Source organism: Eschrichtius robustus, chromosome 7, assembly GCF_028021215.1.
Source record: "Eschrichtius robustus isolate mEscRob2 chromosome 7, mEscRob2.pri, whole genome shotgun sequence".
Lineage (NCBI taxonomy): Eukaryota > Metazoa > Chordata > Mammalia > Artiodactyla > Eschrichtiidae > Eschrichtius > Eschrichtius robustus.
Genome location: NC_090830.1, coordinates 129,724,009 through 129,744,310, shown reverse-complemented (window position 1 = coordinate 129,744,310; position 20,302 = coordinate 129,724,009). Strand labels below are relative to the sequence as shown.

At 38.0% G+C, this 20,302-nt stretch overlaps 1 protein-coding gene across 3 annotated transcripts in view; it reads left to right on the top strand.

The window, feature by feature from the left end:
* The window catches only part of ATE1 (arginyltransferase 1), a 163,368-nt gene that overhangs the window by 75,652 nt on the left and 67,414 nt on the right, over positions 1–20,302 (top strand). For all 3 annotated transcript variants that reach the window (XM_068548687.1, XM_068548685.1, XM_068548686.1), the window contains exons 9-10: positions 806–987; positions 4,865–4,964. In XM_068548687.1, coding sequence (XP_068404788.1) covers positions 806–987; positions 4,865–4,964 — 282 coding nt within the window. The remainder of the gene's footprint in view (positions 1–805; positions 988–4,864; positions 4,965–20,302) is intronic.

The window sequence follows — 20,302 nt, the reverse complement described above, 5'->3', positions numbered from 1 at the left end:
CTTAAATTGTTCATCTCTAACATTTCATTCAGTCTCTAGCAAAGCATTTTTTATGGTGCTTCATGATTTTCATTGTAAGGTTTTCTTTTAATAACAGTTTCATTTAAATTCATGTTGAACTTTAAAATGAGAAATATCATTCAACTAACTATTTACAGAAAATGGTTATACTCTGAAATCTCTAGATTTCTTTAGCAAAGATTTGTGGGACTTTCTTCTGTGGGATTATAGGTATATTAAAATAATGATAAGGAAATAACTTTTACTTTCCTTTCGCTAATAGGGAGAAACGTCATAGCACTTGGTATAATACTTACACCGGAACTCTTACCTAGAAAAAATTATGAGCTCATATGCCTTATGAGTGCAGGGGTGGCCACAGATTAGGCCTGGCTGGCAGCGTAGGGATAGTTCTCCTGTTTGCACTCAACCCTTGCCTTTATGTTCTCCATCTTTCTCTCATTTACCATTTCTTTCCCAACTTTGGTGTGGAACAGAAGAATAGAGTTTAATAGTATTTACTTATCCTGTAGATTTTATATTTCCTACTGCAAATTTTAAAACAAGTTGAAAAAGATCTTAAGTTGGTTTTTCTCTATTCTCTTGTTCCTTCAGCGTTTCTACACCTAAAAAGTTTTGCAGGGTATGACTCTTCTGAGAGCCGGAAGATGATGGCAACAAAGAGGAAACTTTAGGACTTAACTAGCCTGAGTAAAATACAAGTAGAAGAGGTTAATTATTAAGATTTTTATTATAAAGAGAAAAATGCCAAACTGTTCATGTTTGTGTGTCTGTTTTTTCACAGGCAGAGAATCCCGCTAATGGACCAGACTGTGGTTATGGTTCCTTTCACCAGCAGTACTGGCTTGACGGAAAGATCATTGCTGTGGGGGTGATTGACATCCTTCCATACTGTGTCTCGTCTGTATATTTGTACTATGATCCTGATTATTCGTTCCTGTCTTTGGGTGTCTACTCTGCACTCCGGTAAGATTGCTTTTGACAATTGTAATGGTCATATAGAACTTCATGTAACTCTTCATTTGATTATATTTTATTATAAACAGTAGAAATCCTATTGAATAGTACATAATAATTTGTTGCTCTAGTAGTCTCTCATATATTGGTATTTAGAAATACCACTTTTAGAACTGAGGCCACAGTGTCTGATGGTAATTCCCTAGCTTTTTAAGGTATCCATCTGGTCTAATGTATGAGAAGTCACTGCGATGCTTCTGTTGTTTAGTTTAGGCATTTATTTAAGCTCCCCTGTCAGAGCCACATAATGTTTTTTAAATGTTACATTATTTATATATTCTCTCTTGTCATTACTATTGTACATATATTTTTTATAATTAATTAAAGGTTACGTGAATCTGGTGTAAACAAATTAAAGCAATGGCAGTCTGTTGGAAGAAATATACAGTTATCTAAAGTATATAGAACAGGACCGGAGAGTCCCTGACTGTCCACTTGACTCTGTGACCTCATTGAAAGATGATTTCCTTTTTATGTCCATGGCTGCAAATATATGCAACACAGCACAGATATTTTTAGGGGCATCATCCTAATAATGAAAAGAGTGGGGTCTTGTTTCATGAAAATATTTGTTTTCATTTTTATTGCTGCTTGTCTGCATATACATGTAGTAGAGGAGGAAGGAGCGTAGAGAATTATTTTTCTGTTGTTTGGGAGCTTGAATCTCTTTTTCTCCCTCTTTACCACTTTTTTCTCTTTGCTTTTCCCATTCTTTGTCTCTGATGGTCACGTTTTTCACATCTTGGTAAAATATACTTTGAGATTATTTTATTTACTGTGTATGTGCTTTTCTCTGAATTATAAAAGTAGGAGAGTTAGTTTTTTTGTAATCGCTAGTTGATTAAAAAAATATATATGGTCCATAATTGATATTTTTGTGTTTTTCAATGGCACACAATATTGATATTTTCAACATGACCTATCTTAATGCCAAGTTACATAGCAAATTAAAAAATATACAATGTTTACAACTGATCCTTATAATAATCTTTTATTTTTCTTATGTATTTAATTACATTTTGTATAAACTAATTAAAAAAGCATCCATGATTCTTTGTAGTATCTTTTAACTCTTTGTGAAATTAGAACTGATAATTTAAAGCATTCACATTTTGTAACTTTAGAAGTGTGTATTTCAGAAAAGATACTTTTTCTTTGTATCAGGATCAGTCAGTACTTTGAAATTATTACCATTTTCTTCTTTTATTTATGTATCTCTCACTTTACAATGTGTAGGCATGGATTTGTCTAGCTTTCTCAGATAAATGTTAAGAATGATATTTATTCTTAGATAATAAATCCCAGCCTCTGTATGAAATATTTCATTTCTCAGTAAACAGAGAGATAGAGAAATCCCAGTGCATTTGAGATAGCAAATAATTCCCAACAAAATTTGTTCCCAGCAATCTATTTGTTGCTTGGTATATCTCTTGAAAGTTCTGGAGCTGGAGGGCTTTGAGGAGGTAGTAGAGGAGCCTGAGAGCACGAAAGTTGGGGTCAGTGGAGAGTGAGGAGATTGCCACTGCATCTGTTTCCGTGCTCTTGAGAATCTGAATTGCTGAGTTTATAGAAGAGGAAAGGCAGCCAGGAGACTGACATTATGAAGCAAAATTGGGGAGAGTAGGTTACAAGTTGCCAGTTCCATTACTGATTTTAATGTATTTCAGTGAAGCCTGTTAAATTTTTCCTCCATTTCTTCAGTTTCTTAAGCAATCGTACAATCAATAAAGAGTTTTTATATTTTAATCTGTAATCAAGATTACAGATTACTAGATTTTTATGTAATCTAGTCTACAGATTTTAAAAATGTTTGAATTGGGGCTCATGAGCATGGAATTTATTTCCTTTCTTTTTTTTTTTTTTTAGCAAGATGAATTTTAGAAATGCAATTAATTTGCTTAACAGATGTTTATTTGAGCACAGTCTTTGTGTCCTGGAACTATTTGTAGATGTGAATAAGACAGGGTTTCCAGCTTTGTCAAAGCAGACAGTCAATTAGAAAGCTGACAACACAATTTTAGAGACTCTGTTGTGCTGTGACAAAAATAAAATTATGGTAGTAGGCATGAGGCCCTTTTTATATAGGGTGGTTAGGAAAGACCTCTCTGAAAAGCCAAGAAAGAAGAATAGGAGCCAGCTATGTAAAAATCTGAGGATAGACGTCCAGGTCAAAGGTAGCAAGTCCAAGTGCCCTGAGGTGGTTGGAATGAAGAGAAGGAAGGCCTTACGGGCTAGGAAACGGGGTACGACCTAGACAGTGCTGTGCAAGGATGGCAGCGAGGCAGGTGGTGTTGATGAGGGGACAGATGGAAAAGGGCTTATAGGTAACGGTAAGGAGGTTGGACTTTTTCTAAGTGTGATACCAACCCAGTGTGAGGGTGAAGGGTTTGGAGAGGTTACCTCACCTGATTAGTATTGTAAAAGACTAAGACTGCTCTGTGAGGTTATGGAGGGGCCAGAGTGGAAACTGGAAATCTGTTTGGGAGGCTGTTAGCGTCGTCCAAGGGAGGCCTGATGGTGGCTTGGACCAAAATACCTGAGGTGGAGATGGTGAGAAATGGTCAGATTCACGGTATATTTTGGAGATAGAGCCAGCTGGACTTGTTGATGGGTTGGACACAGGGGTGAGAGGAAGAGAACAATTAAGTATGGACCATAGGCTTGGGGCCTGAACAGCTTGGTGGTGGAGTGGTGCTGCAGTTAGCTAACTGAGATGAGCAGGGCCGAGTGAAGGAGGGCCGGTGGGTGTCGCAGTCCTCATCAGAGCTGGGTGGTCCTGCATTGCTGTATCATTGCGTTCTTCCTCAGTTTGAACCTTAAGAGTGGGTTAGTTCTGGGAATAATAGGATCTATTCTGTTTTAGCCTAATAATGTTCAGACTGTTTGGATTTAGAAATAATTTTGTTGTAAAGATGAATTTTTAGGGTAACGACCCTTCAATGCTTTAAATTTGAACTTGCAAAATGCACAGACTGTTCCCTTAAAAAATAAATCTCTCCTTGGATTTCAAGCATCCATTGCTACTAAAAACAAAGAAAAAGAAAAGGAAATTAAAACCTTCAAGAAACAAACATAAAAGCAAAACAATTTTTCTCATACTTTAGAAATGTACCGAAGCTTTGCTTAAAGCTCTCGAACACAAGCGGTCATTCAGTTGGACAAGTAGGATGAAATTCTGTGCCCAGATTTATCCGGATACAAATTAAAACCACGTCGAGCATAGGCATTGCTGACAGCTTCTTTTTTCAATTAATCCTTGCCTGTGCCAACAAATAGAGGAAAGGCAGTGAGATAGCATGGTTTTTTCCCCCCTCTTTAGTTTTAGAGAGAATAAATATTAAAGTAGCATCTGGACATAGGAGAGAGTAATGTGTCATATATAGTTGGAAGTGTTTGCATGTAAATGGACATAGTAGTATTCTTCCTGAAATCTGTTGGTTTTTGAGCTTTCTAAAATTTGTTGTACTGTTTTTAACCTGATAAATCCAGTCTTTGAGAACTCCAGGTGATAATGAATAATAAGGAATTGTATTAAATAGATCTTTGTACTTCTATGCTCTTTGAATTTTAGATACACTGCTATGCCCAATGAAGAGTAAAACCAGAACTTCGGTGCATTTGCTAAAATAATATACTTTTTTTCGGTGTCTCTTTAGTAAAAGTCATCTTAAAGTGTTCTTAAAATTGTTTTTCTTTCAACACTTGGATTTTTCTTTTTGATAGCTTAATGTCAGATTTTATCAAATATGTGTTACCAAATTGTACAGTACTTTGAATTTTGGAACTGAATTTAACTGTACCTTGATCTTTATTCTTCTTTTGGCAGAGAAATTGCTTTTACTAGGCAGCTTCATGAGAAAACACCTCAACTCAGCTATTACTATATGGGTTTCTACATTCATTCATGTCCCAAGATGAAATATAAGGTAAAGTTGATTTTCACACATGTTTGCTGTAGATTCAAGTTATGAAAATTAGTGCTTTCGTAGTTTCTCATCACATTAGTTTAACATGCTTGTACATTTTTATGTAAATCATGAATTATTTTTAAATGTGTCTTAAACTTTTCATAGACTCTAGCTTCTTCATTGCCTAAAACAGTGCCTGACAAAATAGGCACTTAATATTTGTTTAATATAGGTTAATCTGTAGGAATTCACTGAGTATATCCCAGCTATTCTAGAACTTCAGTAGGGCCCTGCTTACTTGGGGTAGTGCAGTAGTACCCATTAAGGAATCTGCCTTCTTGAGGTGCGTCCGCACCCTCTCCCCACTCCATTCAGTTGTCGCTTTGTTTCCTCTGGACACGGTCACAGTCCAGAAAAACTGGAGCTCGGCGTAAGTAGTAAGATATTTTCCATAGCACAATATGTGCAAATGTTGGTAAGGTTTTCATTATGGGAAAATGAATCTTTAATATGATTTTTGTCTCAGAGCACAGAATTTGGACTTTTGAAAGGGTTTGAATGGGTTAATTAAGGAAATCTCTTTGCTGCCTCAGAAATGAAGCTTTCTGTAATGAGAACTACAGTCTCCACCGTTCTTACTTTGTAATTCATTGTATTATTGTCAGATTTAAGTATATTTCAGAATTTCCCTTTTAACAAAAGGTCTTACCATTTATGACTCTCTTTATTTGTATTTTATTGTATTTTTTATTATTGAAGTATAATTGACCTGCAACACTGTGTTGGTTTTGGGTGTACAATATGGTGATTCGACATTTCTGTACATTACAAAATGATCACAGCGAGAAGTCTAGTAACTGTGTGTCACCATATAAAGCTATTACAATATTATTATTATTTTAATTTCCAGGCCTAATTTTATTTTATTTTTTAAAATTTTAGTTTATTTTTATTTTTTATTTTTTTTGTCTGCCCCACGTGGCACGTGGGATCTTAGTTCCCCGACCAGGGATCGAACCTGCACCCCCTGCAGTGGAAGCACAGAGTGTTAACCACTGGACCACCAGGGAAGTCCCATAGTATTATTGACTATATTCCCAATGCTGTGCATTTCATCCCCATAACTCATTTATTATTTTGTAACTGGAAATTTGTGCCTCTTATTCTCCCTCACCTATTTCACTCATTCCCCACCCACTCCCCTCTGGCACCACCAGTTTGTTCTCTGCATCTATGAGTCTGGTTTTTTTAATTTTTAATTTTTTATGTTTGTTCATTTGTTTTGTTTTTTAGATTCCACTTATAAATGAAATCATGTGGTATTTGTCTTTCTGTGTCTGACTTATTTCACTTATCATAATACCCTCTAGATCCATCCATGTTGTCACAAATGGCAAGATTTAATTCTTTTTTATGGCTGAGTAATATTCCATTGTGTGTGTGTGTGTGTACACACACACACACACACACACACACACACACCCCTGTCTTCTTTGTCCATTCATCTATTGATGGGCACTTAGGTTGCTTTCATATCTTGGCTGTTGTACATAATGCTGCAGTGAACATAGGGGGTGCGTGTCTCTTTTTGAATTGGTGTTTTTCTTTGGAAAAATACTTAGAAGTGGAATTGCTAGATTGTATGGTGGTTCTATTTTCAATTTTTTGAGGAACCTCCATAGTGGCTATACCAATTTACGTTTCCACCAGTAGTGCATGAGGGTTCCCTTTTCTCTACATCCTCGTCAACACTTGTAATTTGTTGTCTTTTTGATAATAACCATTCTGACAGGTGTGAGGTGATATCTCCTTGTAATTTTGATTTACATTTCCCCGATGATTAGTGATGATGAGCATCTTTTCATATGCCTGTTAACCATCTGTATGTCTTCTTTGGAAAAATGTCTGTTCAGGTCCTCTGCCCATTTTTTAATTGGGTTGCTTGTTTTTTTGTTTGTTTGTTTGTTTTTTTAATACATTTATTTCTTTATTTATTTTTGGCTGTGTTGGGTCTTCGTTGCTGTGCACAAGCTTTCTGTAGTTGTGGTGAGTGGGGTCTCCTCTTCGTTGCGGTGCGCGGGATTCTCATTGTCGTGGCTTCTCGCTGTGGAGCACGGGCTCTAGGCGCGCAGGCTTCAGTAGTTGTGGCTTGCGGGCTCTAGAGCTCAGGCTCAGTAGTTGTAGCGCACGGGCTCAGTTGCTCCGCAGCACGTGGGATCTTCCCAGGCCAGGGCTCGAACCCATGTCCCCTGCATTGGCAGGCGGATTCTTAACCACTGTGCCACCAAGGAAGCCCCTGTTTGTTTTTTTTGATGTTAAATTTTATGACTCTCTTTAATGAAACTCTTTGATGTTTTCCAAGTATTAGTAGCCCACTGTAAAAGCTCTGGAAAGTATAGAGCAGTATAAAGGAACAGACTACATACATCCTGCCTACCATAATAACAGTAACCAAATACCTCTGATCTACTCAGAGCACTGCTTTAAGCTCTGAAGATGTGAAAAGATTTAAACATGAACCTTCTTCTTAAAACTTGTAATATAGGTGAAGATTGGGGATGTTTTACGTGAAATCAGGTCAATACAGTGGTCTGGTAAGTGGCCTAGGAGGCAGTGGGGTTTGCTGCATAGGGTATGGAAGAGGAAAGGGTTTAATTAAAAGGGAAGAGAGACCTCAAAAAAGAGTAGGTATGACAGAGAAGCACATTTCATGGAGAAGGAGCATTTAAATAAGAATGAATAGGTGACAGTGCCATGCATATTCATATAAAAAAGGAGGAGGAGGGCAGTCACCCTTCAATTAGCCGGTCTTCTTTGTAGCTGTAGCCGTGTTATGTGTCTTGTGGCCCTATCTGCTGTTTACAAGGTACATAACAATGTAAATATAATAAATATTATTCACTTTATATATAAAGTATATTAATGGTGTTTCAAGGAATAACTTAGAAGCAAAATAAGATCATAAATTGGTAATTTTAATTTGTGGTTGTATGTAGTGCTGTTAGCATGGTAAGAGACCCAAATGTTAGGTTATTAGAAATAGTACCTAGTAATGTTTGCTGGCAGTTTCCAGTGTTTTAATATTCTTTGTAGGCTAAAGTTTTTCGTAAATACAGGCACAGCTCAGAGATATTGCGGGTTTAGTTCCAGACCACCACAATAAAGCGAATATTGCAATAAAGCAAGTCACATGAATTTTTTGATTTCCCAGTACACATAAAAGTTATATTTACACTGTACTGTAGTCTGTTAAGCGTGCAATAGCATTATGTCTAAAAATACAGTGTACCTACCTTAATTAAAAAATATTTTATTGCTAAAAAATTCTAACCATCATCTGAGCCTTCATCAAGTTGTAATCTTTTCACTGGTGGAAACAGCAAAATGTGACACAGAGACACAAAGTGAGCAAATGCTGTTGGAAAAACAGTGCTGATGGACTTGCTTTTGACTCGGGGTTGCCACAAACATTCGATTATAAGAAACGCAATATCTGCAAAAAGCAGTAAAGCAAAGTACAATAAAACGGGGTATGCCTGTATTACTTAAAATGATATTTCTTACTTATTAAACAGTTTTTAATTACTCATACTAATGTGTAAAGAATATGAAGAATATTGGAAGTATTTTAGGAATAACTTATGTTTTCAGGAATCCCACTTTCTCATTTCCAAATCCCCAAAATTTAATATCTGTTGGGAATTTGGAAACACTATTAAAACCTGTAAAACTAGGTTGCAGCCCAGAGTGGAAAAGGCAGGTGGAGGGGAGTACTCACTTTAACCGTTTAAACAAAACTTAGAAAATTTCCCAATATATTATATCATATTCACATTATATCTTTTTGGGAAAGACAATTCTGAAAATCTGTACTACATTTAGTGACTTTGTAAATATTCGTGAGATAAGAATGATAAAATATTTGAATATTAAGTTAATTTTGTAAAGCCAGCATTTTCCTGGCATGGTGGTTTGAATACTTCTGGGTCTTCAAGAACATGTTGTTCTTAATTTTTGTATTGTTTAAGAAAATTGTTTTCATTGCATCATGATTGAAGATATGTCATTTTAGGTAACTGTAAAGATATTTTCATTTCAATTAAGGATATTTTATTGTGAGCCAATGAGAACGCTCAGTGTTGGGGGAATAACACAACTGCTTTTAAACATGGGAATTTTCAACTGGAAAATGTGCCGTTTGAAATTATAAGATGGATATTGGTCCAAGCATGAATGTTTCTCATTTCACGTTGAAGGGCTAGAGCTAGAGACCAATAAAAGATAGCTCACAGAAAGTGAATTGTACACTATTAAAACTTTTCTCATTTTCAAGATTGAATGGGTAAATTTAGCATATAAGTACAATAATAGCTAAAATTATGTATTCTTCCTTAGCGCATAACTAAGTATTTCCAGCGTTAGTAGTGATATATTTTTGCCATATTGGAAAATATACAATGGAAAAATCTACAAAAGTGTATTTTTATCTGATATTAAAGAAAGAAGGAATATATTTTAAAATAGGAATTTTTAATAACTAAGAAAGAACAGTCTCTTAGGTACCTGGTATGCACTAGACACTGGGAATACAGTTGTAAGCAGTATAGATATGGGCTCTGCCCTAATGGAGGTTACGTCCGAGGGGGCACATAATTGTAATCCAGTGCATAAAGTGGCACCGAGTGACTGTACCTGTAACTAGGACAATGTTTCATTTGGATTTTCTGGTGTAGATTTAGACATATTAAGTTATAATCTTCACCATATAGTAAAGTTTTTTTTTTCACATCTTTATTGGAGTATAATTGCTTCACAATGGTGTGTTAGTTTCTGCTGTATAGCAGAGTGAATCAGCTATACATATACATATATCCCCATATCTCCTCCCTCTTGCGTCTCCCTCCCACCCTCCCTATCCCACCCCTCTAGGTGGTCACAAAGCACCCAGCTGATCTCCCTGTGCTATGCGACTGCTTCCCACTAGCTATCTGTTTTACATTTGGTAGTGTATATATGTCCATGCCACTCTTTCACTTTGTCCCAGCTTCCCCTTCCCCTTCCCCGTGTCCTCAAGTCCATTTTCTGCATCTGCGTCTTTATTCCTGTCCAGCCTTCTTCAGAACCTTTTTTTTTTTTTAGATTCCATATATATGTGTTAGCATACGGTATTTGTTTTTCTCTTTCTAACTTAACTTCACTCTGTATGACAGTCTCTAGGTCCGTCCACCTCACTACAAATAACTCAATTTCGTTTCTTTTTATGGCTGAGTAATATTCCATTGTATATATGTGCCACATCTGCTTTATCCATTCATCTGTCGATGGACACTTAGTTTTTCTTCTGTGTCCTGGCTATTGTAAATAGAGCTGCAATGAACATTGTGGTACGTGACTCTTCGTAATGATCAAAGGATCAATCCAAGAAGAAGATACAGCAATTGTGAATATTTATGCACCCAGCATAGGAGCACCTCAATACATAAGGCAAATGTTAACAGCCATAAAAGGGGAAATCGACAGTAACACAATCATAGTAGGGGACTTTAACACCCCACTTTCACCAATGGACAGATCATCCAAAATGAAAATAAATAAGGAAACACAGCTTTAAATGATACATTAAATAAGATGGACTTAATTGGTATTTATAGGACATTCCATCCAAAAACAACAGAACACACTTTCTTCTCAAGTGCTCGAGGAACATTCTCCAGGATAGATCATATCTTGGGTCACGAATCAAGCCTTGGTAAATTTAAGAAAATTGAAATCGTATCAAGTGTCTTTTCCGACCACAACGCTATGAGACTAGATATCAATTACAGGAAAAAAACTGTAAAAACTACAAACAATACACTACTAAATAACCAAGAGATCACTGAAGAAATCAAAGAGGAAATCAGAAAATACCTAGAAACAGATGACAATGAAAACATGACGACCCAAAACCTATGGGATGCAGCAAAAGCAGTTCTAAGAGGGAAGTTTATAGCAATACAATCCTACCTCAAGAAACAAGAACTATCTCAAATAAACAACCTAACCTTACACCTAAAGCAAGTAGAGAAAGAAGAACCAAAAAACCCCAAAGTTAGCAGAAGAAAAGAAATCATAAACACCATATAATACATTTATAATGTAGAGCAAATTAAAGTAATTAACAGGTTTGAAATATACAGACTCTTTTATTGAGTAATGAACTGTCATGAAGACATGTTGAAATGAAGAGTCTACCTTTATGTGTAGGAAGGACCATCATTTGATAGATGATTCCCAGAGCTTTCCATCATCAATTCCTCTTACCCTGTACCCTGTTTGTGTGTGCTGCTCTGTCCATCAGAGGTACATTCTGTTTCCCTCAACATGGATTGGACTGGCCTTGTGACTTGCGCTGACTAATAGGATACTGTAAAAGTATGTCTGAGACTTCAGACAGGCCCAAGCCTTAAGAGGGCAGACAGCTTTCACTTCCTTTGTCTTTGAAGCCAGTCATCATGTAAAAGGTTGACTACCCTGCTGGCATGAGAGGCCACTCGGGAGGCCTCAGGCCATCTTGGATGTTTCAGCCCCAGCCAAGCAGCAAGCTGAATGCAGCTGCATGACTGAGCCTAAGAGATATGGGCAGAAGAACCACCTAGCTGAGCTGTAGCCAACCCACAGAATCATGAGGAATAATTAATTGTTGTTGTTTTAAGCCTCTGAGTTTTGGGGTGGCTTGTTAACTCACCAACAGATGACTGAAACACATGCTGTAGGATGGAAATCACTAGATACAGTTGGAGATTTCCATGTAGATGGAAATCATTCTGTGTTGAGCTGTGCACACTCATTTCCTGAATTGAGCTGAACTGATCTGTGAAGTTGCTGACAGCTCAGTGTCAGAGAGTTTCGGCAAAGTTACTTAATTTGCACGTGTGGTCATACCTAAAGATGTGCCCACTTGGCTTACGAGAATTCATCTTTATACAGCATTTTATTTAATACCCAGACTTGGGCCTACGAGGCATTTGTTAACATAATGACACATTTTGATTTTGCTTGCCTTGCTAATGTTGAGCACTGCAAGAAGAAAATCACCATGTGGTCATTTTCATAGTTTCTTAGATGGCATGTGTTGCAGTAGAGCCTCCTAGCGGTTTGCTAGCGGTGATAGCAGTTATATTCTTGTGCATAATATTCCCTAAAATGCATTTTTACCGAATTATTTTGGTTTTACTGTTCTCTGTGTATGTGTGTTTTAAATAAAGGTTGATTTATGTAAATAGTACATAGTCAGCTAGGTTTTGTCTGTGGCCATAGTCTTAGATTAAAGCAAAGGGTAGTCACAGAGGAATTTAATGAGAGCTAGAAAACAGAGTCATTATGAAAAGAAGTTGTCTTGATTTGTTGTGTTGTCATTGCTCACTTTAACTGTTAACCATAATTGTGACCATTTTAATGGGACTTGGTACTGTTTGGCATAAATCAGTACTGATTTGGGGACTCAGGAACTGGCTGAAATGAATGGAAATTATATCTTCAGCTTGGGAGAGTTTCTCCGTGGAGAAACTCTCCTGCTGAAGCGGGACCGGATAGTATGGTTTCCTGGCTGCCGCCCTCAGTGGGCGCTTGTCCTCTTGGTCTGCTCCTCTCACAGTTCCAAGGTGGTTGCTGGCCTTCAGGCGTCACAGGCCATCAGCAGTAGCTAGAATCAGAAAAGTATAATATTGTCTCCTGTGTCTCTTTTTTTAAAAAATATTACTTTTAATTGTGATAAAATGTACATGACAAAATTTATCTTAACCATTTTTAAGTGCACGGTTCAGAAGTGTTAATTAAGTACATTCACGTTGCTGTGCAGCCGTCACCACCGTCCATCTCCAGAACTCCTATCATCTTGCAAAACTGAAGCTCTGATCCCATTAAGCAGTAGCTCCCCATTCCCCTCTCCCCCCAGCCCCTGGCAACCACCATTGTACTTTCTGTCTCTCTGAATTTGACTGCTCTAGGGACCTCATATAAGTGGAATGGTACAGTGTCTATCTTTTTGTGACTGGCTTATTTCACTTAGCATAATGTCCTCAAGGTTCATCCATGTAGTAGCAGGTGTCAGAATTTCATTCCTTTTTAAGGCTGAATAATACTTGGTTGTGTGTATATGCCACATTTTGTTTATGCATTCATCCATTGATGGACACTTGAGTTGCTTCCATCTTTTGGCTATTGTGGCTAATGCTTCTGTGAATATGGCTGTACAAATATCTGCTCAAGGCTCTGCTTTCAGTTCTTTTGTGTATATACCCAGAAGTAGAATTGCTGGATCATATGGTAATACTTGTGTAATTTTTTGAGGAACCACCATACTGTTTTTCATAACAGCTGTACCATTACATTCGCCAGATCTTGTTATTTTCTGTTTTTTTTTTTTTTTGTTCATTTGTTTTGACAGTAGCTATCCTAATGTGTGTGAGGTGATTGCTGTCTTTTTTTTGAGATCAAGAAAAACCTTACCAGGAAACCTCCTAGCCTACTTCACTCATTTCATTGTCAGAGTTGTGCCTCTTTTCCGTGCCTGAGTCAGTGGCTAGCCAGGGGAATGGAGTCAGGGCAGCTGTGATTGGGGATGGGGTGGAGGCACCTCCTGGAGCACATGCCACTGCAGAGGGCGAACACGTGGACAGGTCTGTTTTTTAAAATTCTGCTTAAAAACCAGTATTTTTAAAAACCGAGCTGTTGGCTTATATCTATTTATTTTATATATAGTTTATATACATGTTATGTATCAATAGTTTGTATATATATGCATCATTATATATACATAAAAAATTCAACTATGGCTTTAAGTATATTTAGTTTTGTAAAGCTTTTTTAAAAATGGATTTTCCTGTGCTCTCAAAATGTTTAATATTTGCATGTAAAGCTTAGTTTATATCTCTATTTTGACACCTTCTCATACATTTCAAAACTGTTCCGTTTCCTTTCAAAGTGAAAATTGGAGTATATAGAAATGGGGTTAGGAATAATTTTTAAAATTTCTTCTTCGCGTTGTCTCTCAGACTGCTGCTGTAAGGCCATTCTGTGATCTGAAGGAGGTGTTTTGACTGAGCTCTTTATCCAGACTTGTATGCAGGCCAAAGTAAACAGTGATCCAGGCAGTCTGCTTTGGTATCGTGACATGGCCAGACATCAGATAGCTGAAGCATCAGCAAGGGTTTAGAAATGTCAGAAAAGGAACAAAAGGCTAACTCATCTGTGATTAATCATTCTTAAACTCAATGCCTCAGCTTGATTGTGGTCAAACCGCCCGTCTGGAATTCTGCAGGAGTTTCCCTAAAAGAAGGTAGTTGGCATTACTGTTGCAAAAGCACCTCCCCCCAAAACCTGGGGTTTACAGAGCTGCATCTGCAAAATCCTGTGCTACTGAAATCCCCGGGCTCCCAAGCTTTTCAAAGTCTCCTGACTAGACAAATTAGCCAATGTTATTTTACTGCAGTCTTGCAACCCAGGGTGATGCTTTTGGGTACATGTGGTAGTGACTTTGCAACTGCTGGTTTGAAAGAAATACAGATAACCTCATCAGTTACCCACAGTACAGAACAAAACGCTCGAGTTTTTGATTCAGCATCTATTTTTCTTGATGTTAAAATAAGTGACCAGTGAATTAGACATGGTCAGTAGAAAAAATTACCACACAATGATTGTAGTAAGGGATTTTTGATGCCTCCTGCAGGCAGTGGGAGGTAAAAGAATAACACGTTCATCACATAGTCTTGTCCTTAAAATTGTCACAGGTGGAATTTTGCCACATCAGAGTCAAAAGTGGGTCATGTGTTCTAAGCTTCTCATTACAGATGAGAAAATTAAAGCTCAATAGGGTTCTTGCCCAGAGTTTGCATTAACTCACATTTTAATTTTAGCAACATGAAGGAGAGTTTGAAAAATTGAAATTCATATAAATGGCATTGTTTATCAGATTTATGATGAGGTATATATAACTTTTTGTTCTGGAGAAACCTAAAATACTTGCACATTAAGTAAAAGTAAATGTTTACTGGGGAATAAGAACATATTTAATCAATCCCTTATTTTTCCCATCCTTCTCCTCATGTATGTTTCCACAGTGAAATGGAAAGCTTGGTATAGAACGTGATTCCTAACCTTTGAAAAACCTCAGTCATCTTTGGAGCTTTTGAAAAAGGCTCAGATCCAAGCTCTGCCCTGACCTCCTGAAGATGAAAGTTTGCTGTCCTCCTTTACACAGCCCCGTTCGCTGACTGCCAGGCATTGTTTCATGTACCTTTGAACTGCCCTTCCTCCCCGCCTGAGCCTGAGTCCCTCCCATCTGAAAGGGATCTCACTCATCCCTGCGTGTACACGTCCAGACCCAGCGTGTGCACCGCTCTTCAGTGCACCGTTCTCGGTGTCTCCCACTTCGGCCCCCGCCCATTCCACTCCCCCTGTACGGAAGCTGGCGCTGGCCTCTCCAGTTCTGTGAACTCTGGTCCTTTCTAATTGCTTCATCTGTAGCTCCCCTTGCGCTCTGCTGTTGTAGGTATGCTGATCAGTCAGCGTTGATGGAAGGCCCACCCTGTACAAAACATCACGCTAGGTGCCGGGGCAGGAGGAAGGTGATCACACGTGGTCCCCGCTTGTCAGTTCCTTGAGCAACCGTGTCTTACCTGTCACTGTCCCCAGGGCCCGGCACATTCACTGGCAAATAGAAGGTGCTCAGTGAGTTTATTGATGCGCGTGACATGTGGAAGGCAGGCATCCGTCTTCATGGTTAAAGCCGGGAAGTGGAAGAAAGTAAGTGAAAACTGTGCAGGGAGCTGGCCTTCTGTGCAAGCCGGCTGTCATTGAGACACTGGGCTTAGGGAACATTTAAGAGTCCCATTTCAGTAGTACAGTTTATATTTTCTGCGAATTTCCTCTCTGTAGTTGTTTCTTTTTTTAAGTAAACTTCTTATCAAGGTGTGATGTATATACAGAAAAATGTACCGTTCTTAAGCGTACAGCTTGTCAGATGGTCACAAGGTGATTACACCTGTGCAGCCAGCACCAAGATCAAGAAGCAGAACACTCCAGCCCTCACAGCCCTCTTTCATGCCGCCTTGATTGTTATCCCACACCCACAGGTATCCATGAAAGACTAATCATGCCTGTTTTAACCCTTCATAAAATGGGATCACTTAGTGTATTTTATCTTGTGACTGACTTGTTTCACTCAGCAGTACATCTGTAAGATTTACCCACATGCTTCTGTGTACTTGGGTGGTTCATTATCATTGCCTGTCTGCCCATTCTACTGTGGGTGGACTGTTTCTAGGTTCTGGCTAGTATAAGTGCAACTGTGAGCACTTCGTACGTGTCTTTTGGTGAACATATGTGTGCATTTCTGAGTCGTATAGACCTAGGTGTGGAATTACCAGATTATATGTTGTGGGAATATTCAGGTTTACTTCATACTGCCCAACATTTTTTTAAGTGATTATACTAATTTACACTGCCACTAGCAGCAGACCTCCTGACAGGTGTCTAGCAAGGATGGTGTGTTGTGGGTTTAATTTGCATTTTGCTGTTGACTGAGGACGTTGAGCACCTTGTCATTTGTCTGTTGGCCGAGTGTAAAGTGTCTGTTCCGGTCTTTTGCCCATTTATCTCCTGGGCTGTCTGTGTCTGTTATTTGTAGAAGTTCTTTATATATTCTGGGTAAAATTCTGTGTTGCATAAATATTTTATAAATATCTTCTTCCACTCACTGCTTACCTTTTCTTTCTCTTTACGATATCCTTTGATGAGCAGAAGTTTCTAATTTTCATGAAGTCCAGTTTATCTTTATTGCTTTCGTGTCTTGTTCAAGGAAAATCTGCCTACCCTATGGCCATGGAAATGTTTTCTTATATTTTCTTCTGAGAATGTTATACTTTTACCTTTCACAATTCAGTAATCTATCTGAAATTGATTTTGGGGTATGGTTGAGCTAGAGGTTAAGACTGAATTTTTTTTTTTCCCAGCTGTATAATTACTCTCAGTTTCTTAAGGGTACTCCCCTTCATATACTAGTTTAATAAATATGTCAATTAAATTATTTCTGTGTCATTATATTTGTGTTATGGCAAAATGTCCCAGCTTCCCCTTTTTCAGACTTAGCATTGATTCCATTAAATGAACAAATTCCTCACTTAACTTGAGAATTACATTGGTCAGTCTGTTCTACTGGGAATGCTTGATTTAAGTACTGAATGATGTGCAGATAAATCACTTGCTCTTGTACGTTTCTTCCAAATAACTTCAAAAAACAAAAGCTGTGGAGAACCTCTTTAATTTAAACAGGATGACATGTTTTGTGGAAATACAGTTAAGAGAATGATTAAAACATAATGAAGAGCTCTTTATTAACAGTTGTAATTGCAAACATTTAGCATTTGCTGATCACATCCCATTTTGTCATTTGCCTTTATTATTGTTTATGGTGTGTGTATTTATGTAATCATACAGAAGTTTTAAATTTTTATGTAGCCCAAATTATTAATCCTTTTCCGCTATGGCTCCTGGCTTCTGTATCATGCTCTAAAAATTATATCTTCCCTTTATTCCTTTTCACCTTGCAAGGTTCATCTCAGGTTTGCTTCTGCTCTGAAACCCTGCCTGACTCTCCTACATATATGTTTCCATTGCAACTTACACGTTGATATCTGACATTTCTGCACTGTGTTTTCCTGTCTCTTTAGAATCTAAGCTTCTTGAAAGATGGAGTTTGAGCTCATTTATTACTTATTGTAGCAGCAATCCCTGATTTATAGTAAATGTTCAATAAATCTTTGAATGGCTGGATGGAGATATAAGAATAATGAATAATTTGATTATTGGTTAGAGGGAAAGTGCATACCTATGCCAAATAAAGTGGCATCATTTGGCATTTCTACAGGATAGATCTTTTTATAATTTTGGCAATATTAATCAAATGTAAGTTATTAAAATGTTTACTTTTAGAGTAATGAGAAAGTTGTTACATTTGAATTGTCAGATGAACAGTGAAGATACTCTTGCATTTGCTTTTTTCTTCAAATTGAAAAAGCATTGCAAATAATTTAGAACATTTGTAATTCTGAAATGATAGCGCCGTATAATATGTGGTTTATATTTGAATTAAAGGTTTATTTTTAAATAGGTTGATTTAGAAATGTATCTAGTTGAATAAGGTTAATTATCTGTAAAATCCTTGAAATAACAGAATACAGTATAAATAATTTTTTTCTAGGGAGTATAATTATAAATTTTGATAATTGCATAATGTAAATGTATAACCTAAATACTATTTTAATTAACATTAATTTGTTTCATGACCTAACATTGCCTGTGGTGGGGCAATGAAGGGGCTTCTCACGCTGAGTTCCTCTTCCCGCTTATCCTAAAATAGTGGTTCTCTATCAGGTGCAGTTTTGCCCCTGTCACCACCCCATCCCACTTCTGGAGTCCCTTTTGATCATCACAACTGGGGCAGTGGGGGAGGGGTGTGTATGTTACTGGCATCTAGTCCGTAGAGGCCGGGGATGCAGCTGAACATTCTGCAATACTCAGTCCCCAGCAACAAAGAATTCTCTGGCTCAAAATGTCAGTAGTGCTCATGCTTGAGAAACCTTGTTTTAAAGGGTTACCTACTTGCCATTGACATCTGTAGGGCTTTACAGTTGCTGAGTTACCGCAGGTAATTTGACGACTGTTGTCACAAAGGAACTGCCAGAAAGATTAATTTGGGGCTCACCATAACAGTCTTGAAATAAACTATCCTGTATGACACACCAGAGAGAAGTTTCTCATGTCTAATTCATGACCCTGTGCAGCCATAAACTTGTTGATGACCCCAGGACTGTCTTAAATTTTCTTTGGGGGCTTATGTGTGGGCTTCCTGTCAGCTTAAAGGTAACTTAATGTTTCTGTACAATGAGGTATATCTAGCAAATTTGAGGTCTCTTAGAAGGAGCAGCAGAAACAACAAATAAGGTTAAAATTTCCAAACTCTGATGCTTTGTTTTTTTAGTTCTGATGTGCACGATAGGGTCTGTCTTTAGTATTATAAAGGATTCTGTTTTCCTTGCTTTGTAGAAGTAGAAGGAAACTTGGCAGCTCATAATAACCAAGTGAATTGAATTACTCTTTCCTTAGCAGCTAAATTCAGTTCATCTTTTTTAGTACAAAGAGCACAGTGTTGGCGTATACATTTTAGGATGGGCAGTCATGGTCCTTTCGGCTTTGCTGGCACAGGGATGTTCGGCACATCCCTTGCTCATGTGCGGCAGCCTAGCATGGTTGGAACTAAGCTGTTGTAGAGAAGCACATGCACATGTGTTTATTGTTTTTCTTGCCTAGTATTCTACCTTGATGTTGTTATGAGAATGAAACCAGTTCTCACCCTTCCCCCACTCTAGGACTCCCCATCACAGCTCAGGTCTTCTTTCCTTCGTAAATGTATACGTGTTCTCTTGGTTCTTATATCTTCATTCTGTAAAGATAGGCAACTGTAAGATTTTTATGCTTGACACTTTCTTTCAGAAGCCTTATTGTCTAAGTTTGTGGCATTAGCTAAAGGAAAGCAACCTTGAGGAGCGTAATTATCTTGGCTATACAGCAGAAAGGTGACGGTGACAACACTGAGAAGCAGAGGAAGCCCGGTGTCCACTGCTAGAGGACCTTCCCAGTCATCACCTCACTCTCTTCCATCCTGTGTTCAGCCTCAACCAATGGAATTGTTCAAGGATGATTTACATCGTGTGAGAATTGTTTTGCTAGGAAATCTGTAGCTTCTCACATGGTTCTCTTAGGTCCACATTTCTTTGCTTGGTCTTCAGGGGTTCCCTTTTCTTCCTGATTCCTCGCAGTCTGCCTTTAGACATACCTTGGCCCCCCATTTTTTCTGTTATGTTTGTCCTATGCAGAGAAGTTCATTGCAATCAGATGTCTGCCATGCCCATACTTTTCTGAGGGAAAGTGCTATTCCTATAGTCTCTGCTAAAGGAAATGCAGCCTTCGACTTTAGGTCACCATGCTTAGTTCCATGTGACCCCCCATCTTAATTGCCATGAATTGAACTAGGCATGGGTGCCTGACCCAAAGGTGGTCAAGCTAGGGTAGATTAGTATTAAGGCTTGACATTAAAGCTTTGCCCACGGAATGGTGGATGACCAAACCATTCAGATCCTCTCTTTTAAGGAAGTTTGGGTTAAGACTAGAGGGCGGATGAGCAGTTAGTGGGGGTGGTCACGCAGAGCCACCCAGGGAACAGTAACAGAAGCTCACGGTGGGATTAGGGCTCCATAAACACAGGTCCATGAAGTTTGAATTGTAGGCAAACTTTCGTACACATGGACATTTATCTT